General features: G+C 49.0%; 1 protein-coding gene and 2 non-coding genes across 3 annotated transcripts; 1 reads left to right on the top strand and 2 right to left on the bottom strand.

The window, feature by feature from the left end:
- Positions 1-619: 619 nt before the first annotated feature.
- Pmar_PMAR016697 lies at positions 620-692 on the top strand. The gene has a single exon. It is a non-coding gene; the product is annotated as a tRNA-Arg (tRNA).
- Positions 693-1,389: 697 nt separating this feature from the next.
- On the bottom strand, positions 1,390-1,462 carry Pmar_PMAR016698. Its single transcript has one exon. It is a non-coding gene; the product is annotated as a tRNA-Arg (tRNA).
- A 185-nt stretch (positions 1,463-1,647) lies between these two features.
- Positions 1,648-2,685, bottom strand: Pmar_PMAR016699 (hypothetical protein; the record flags this gene model as incomplete). The annotated part of the gene is made up of 3 exons (XM_002778565.1): positions 1,648-1,992; positions 2,289-2,488; positions 2,540-2,685. Coding segments are annotated over 3 exons (507 nt in total), but the record flags the coding sequence as incomplete, so codon positions are not given.
- Positions 2,686-4,954: the final 2,269 nt, after the last annotated feature.

Genomic DNA, 4,954 nt, shown 5'->3' on the forward strand with positions numbered 1-4,954 from the left:
TCCTCCCTACTCTCATCCTGTTGCATGAGCTCAGTGATCCTACAATTGAGTGATTGCTTCAGGCGAGAATTTTGATTCTGCAAATTGAGTATCTTTTCCGACTTTGCTTTTAGACGGAGTTGCAAGCAAGTGCAAAGGTCTTCACTCTCCTTATTCAAGGCGAAAGCAGACTGATATGCACACTTCAAACATGAAGCCGTTTTCTGCAGTTCCCTGAGCCGTGAGTCGTTCCGATTATCCCTCTTGGACTGGTCCCATTGGATGTCTTGAACTTCTCTTTCGGCTTTGAATTTCTCAGCGCGATATCTAGCAACCCGTTGCTCAGCCTCACTCAACTTCCTTCTAGCGCCTTCGAGCTCCCCTTGTAACGCTTGTAGTTGTGTTGCTCGCGATGCACATTGTTGCCGTGCTGCTTCATCTTGCGCACTCATGCGGCGAGCCGTGCTGTCAAGCTCGCTGCACTTCTCTCCGAGCTTATCTATCTCTTGGGCCATATAGTTTTCACGTCTTCGTGCATCTTGAAGTTCTTGTTGGAGCACACTGATCGAGATCCCCTGATTTCAAGAAACAACTATCTTCGGAAGCGGGTAAGGTTCCTTAACGTTCAATGAATTTCATTGCCCTGCTGGCCCAATGGATAAGGCGCCACCCTCCTAAGGTGGAGATTCCGGGTTCGATCCCCGGGTAGGGTATACATTTTCAACGGTCTCTATCCATCTGCTGGGCTCCAAACCTTACCTCGTTCCTTGTCTCAATCGTATGCAGCCCTTTCACGACCTCGATGGCGAATGAGCTGGCTGACGTCGAAGTAAATGAACTCATGGTTTCGATCAATACCTAGACATGTACGAAGCTGATGAGGATATGCTCCTTCTCGCAGCCACTTCGTGTTTACGAACGCCACTACCGCCACCCACTATATTGAAAGCAACTTGGCAAAGCATACGGAAACCACATTGAGCACAAGTTATCCTATAAGCTACAATCACAGAGTACATGTAAACTGGCTACGTCCTTCGGTCGACTCTTGTTGTCGTTCTTTCGCTTTGCGCTTTTGTTGCCTATAATGGCGCCTACCAGTCGGGTGCCCGAGAAGTCCGGAGACCCGCCGCCTGATGGTTTTGAACCTCACACCACCATTCCGACGACAAAACACAGCTAGTAGCGGCTCGGATCTCACTACATATTGCAGATGGGGTAATACGGTGGTCGGAATGAATCATTCTGGCGCCCGATGCCCCGTATCATTCCGAATAATACGGGGCATCGGGCTGCTGATCGCCATGCCAAAAACCGAAGGGAACCTCATCTGAAATTTGAATGATTTTGAGAGTCACGACTGGTTGGGTCAAAGATAATGACTTCTATCACAACCTCGTGTAATAAAACTACCCTACCCGGGGATCGAACCCGGAATCTCCACCTTAGGAGGGTGGCGCCTTATCCATTGGGCCAGCAGGGCGATACAAAAAAACAATTCCATCCCGTCGGAATTGATGAACTATTATCGAATCTCAAATGTATCTGGGAGAATGCTCTTTACTAGCCAGTGGCTACTATGCAGGCTCAGTGCTCAAGTATACCAGGCACTGTGTCACACAACTTCCCTTGACCCGGGCCAATATTGAGGAACACAAGTAACTCGTGATAAGAGAGAGTTTGTCGTTTCAGCGAACGTCTTTATTCCCGATTACAGATCTCAACGTAGACTACTCACTGAAAATACAGGTAGTTACCAGCGTATAAATTGAGAGAATGCGAGTGTGTGCAAGACGTATAAGAAGGATGATACAGTATAACACCAGATGCGCTACGATGAGGAGAGCGTCCTCAATGATGACCATTGCTCTGCCGGAGATCACTGAAGTTATGCTGGAGCCATCGATTGTGCTGTACCCAGTACTGTTCTACTCGCAGCCTCTCGCACTCTGCCGCCTCCTCAGCTCTGCGCTGCTTATCATCATTAGCGGAGCGAAGCATTGCATTTATCACCTAAAACCAGCAATCTGTATCGAAGAGACAGCGGAGAAAACATCCAAGTATCAATTGCACTCAAAGCACACCAAATAACTTCTTCACTGAATCAAAAACTCGATAATACATCTTGAAAAGCGCTCGCCATTCTAATCGATAAGCTACTATTGGTCCTAGTACTCGCGGCTGTGACACTAAAGGGCGCGATCAGCAGGATAAGCCCAAGCTGTCTGAGCGGTCGAATACCACTGATGCAGTTTCGCATGTGACAAGTAATGACTCCTTTCTCTATACCGCCGTAACCTTAGTCCCACCTCGTAGGGGTTCCTGTGTGCGCTCTCAGGCGCTTCGCCCGTCCGCACCCGTTTCACATTCTCCTCCACTTCCTGGTGCTGCTGCTGCTGCTCTCCACACAAGGCCATCGGTGATGAGCACGTACTGGCGCTACTGCAGCTACTCACTACACTGGAAATCCCAGCGGCAAACTCGGCGGCGGCAGGACCATCGGCGTCACCTACAAAATACAAGGTCGCAGGTTCGATCCCTGGTAAAGACATTTCAATACCGAACTTCCTTTTGCCCGGTCTATTGTCGTCCACCTCCATCACAGCACACGAAGACCCCGGCACTATTTGCCACTCATTGCTTCTATTGTAGTAACCACTTGCCATGATCAAGGAGACAACCAAACAAAAATCACACAAATATCCTGCACGCATGCACAAAAAATCTTGCTCACATTTTCCAAGCTCAGCCTCTACAATTGGATATTTCTCCAGTGCAAAACGATGCATGATAAAATATTACAATGAAATCATCACTTAGGAAGCCTTTCGAAGAAGCGCGCGCCCGAATAATCGATTTAACTTCACCTCTCAACCCTGCCAGAACACTTCACCAGTTTTTCTCCTACCATGTCACAGAAACGTGTCGAAAGTTACAAAATGTGGCCAGTAAAAAGATACTCATCGAGGCAGTTACCCAATGCGACCAGAAAGAAAGCGAACCCCATTCCCGCTGTAACCCCATTGGTTGATGGGCATTGACGTTCGCCCAAATTCCGCATGGCTTCAGCAGCTATCCTCTCTCTCTCCACCCTCTCCTGTAGCCTCTCAAGCAGGGTCCGGTCCGAATGATCATCATCATCATGATTTCCCCCGATTTTTCGCTGCGCCATAAAATTCCAATTCTCCATAGTGCGGCCGCCAGCCCAACTGCACAGTTCGAAAGCTTCCACCAATTCTTCCGCTTCACATTTCGATAAAAATGTGTCGTCCAAAACCAACCGTTTTAAAATGTGCGCTATTTTTTCCGACTTTTTCCGTCCAACCAAAACCGACCCGATCGCAACTTCCCTCCCTACAGGCAAATCCACATCACCGCTCAACAACGGCTCCACCAGACGATCAATCTGGTCGTCCGAGAATCCACCAATGCACGCAACTCGCAGAGCTTCCCATAGAGTTTCTCGAGGAACCTCCTCAATTCTAGCCGTACATTTCCCAACAGCCTCGCGTATGATACCAACTTCAGCATCGCCAACTCTACATGCACGGAATAGCGGGGCGAGCGACTCCAGAGAATCATCCTGTCGTATCGAAACAAGCACTATAGGTAGCAGAGTCGCAGCCATACCCTCATGCAAGTTGGCGAAGGAGTGGTATAACCTGTACGCATGCACAGGGCTCAGCCGCTTACCACCACTTTCTTCGACAAAACCACTTCTCTCCACTCCAGCAGGAGGAGACGTATCATTTTGCCGAAATCGATCACTCGATCGATTTGCCTTCCAACCTCGTTTGACCGCTTCTGCGCTCAGACTTATCCACGCTTGTTTCATAGGCCATTTCGTGGCACGCAATAATTCTCCAAAAACCGCCAACTCCTCTCCAGTGCTCTCACCCATCCTTCCGATGCAATCAGTGATAAACCTCGTCGCTGCTGCCGACGCCCGACCGCGCGCCCCGAAATTCGCTCGCCGATCCGGCAGACCATACGCCTTGCAAACTTCTCCCAGAAGGCCCATCGCGCCCTCTATCCTACTCGAATTTTCCAAAGCTGATGCTAAAACGTCATAAACCGATTTACTCTGAATTTTATCCGCTCCAGCTTTCGCAAAACATACCGCCAGATCTGCGTGCATTTTATACTCCTTCTCAACAACAGTAGCCAAATGTGCTGCATGCAGCAACAACGAGGGCATTTCCCCCAATTTCCACATACCATCCTTCTTTGGAATCTTACAAAGATACCCTATCACAGGACCCAGCGAATCCAGGCACTGCCGATTAACCAACTGCTTGTCCATATGAACGTCATAAAGTCCGTAGTATTTACTCAGCCGCTCCAGGAATGCTCCCGAAGGGCCAAAGCTCAGTATACACCGTTGCAACTCGATAACAGGCAAATCCATCGCGCGCCGCGAAAATATTTCCAACAAAATTTCCCTCACTCCTTCAGGAAGGTACTCAGCGTGCTTGAGAAGGACGCCATACAAAACCGGCGGACTCATCCTCTCCAGCAACTCCTTATTCATGAGAAACTCAGCGGCCGCCGAAACTGCCGGATGCAATTTCCCACGATCGCCGTTGAAGCCGTTGATAATTTCCGGGCGAGCGAGAAATGACATACCACCCATCATCGATTCTGCTAGCGGCCTCAATCGGTGTAATAAAACACATATCTGACAACATGGAAAATTGGAGAAGTATATGTTCACTTTCCTCAGCTGAGCTCAGACAAATTCGCGTAGAAGTGTACTACAAAAACCAACAATAATTTTTCAAAATTTTCACCAACACATGTAGTTGGCCATATGCATATTTCCCCTTCCTACCCGAACAAGGTCCTCCTCCCCGTGCGTCGAATCGCCACGCCCAGCAGCTACTAGATGAGCCAACGCCGCGTCAGCGAGTGCTACACAGTGTCGGCCGTCAGGGCGTACCAAAGAATACATAAATTCTGGAAAACGATTCCCTCT

This window comes from Perkinsus marinus (assembly GCF_000006405.1).
Source record: "Perkinsus marinus ATCC 50983 genomic scaffold scf_1104296948576, whole genome shotgun sequence".
Taxonomy (NCBI): domain Eukaryota; phylum Perkinsozoa; order Perkinsida; family Perkinsidae; genus Perkinsus; species Perkinsus marinus.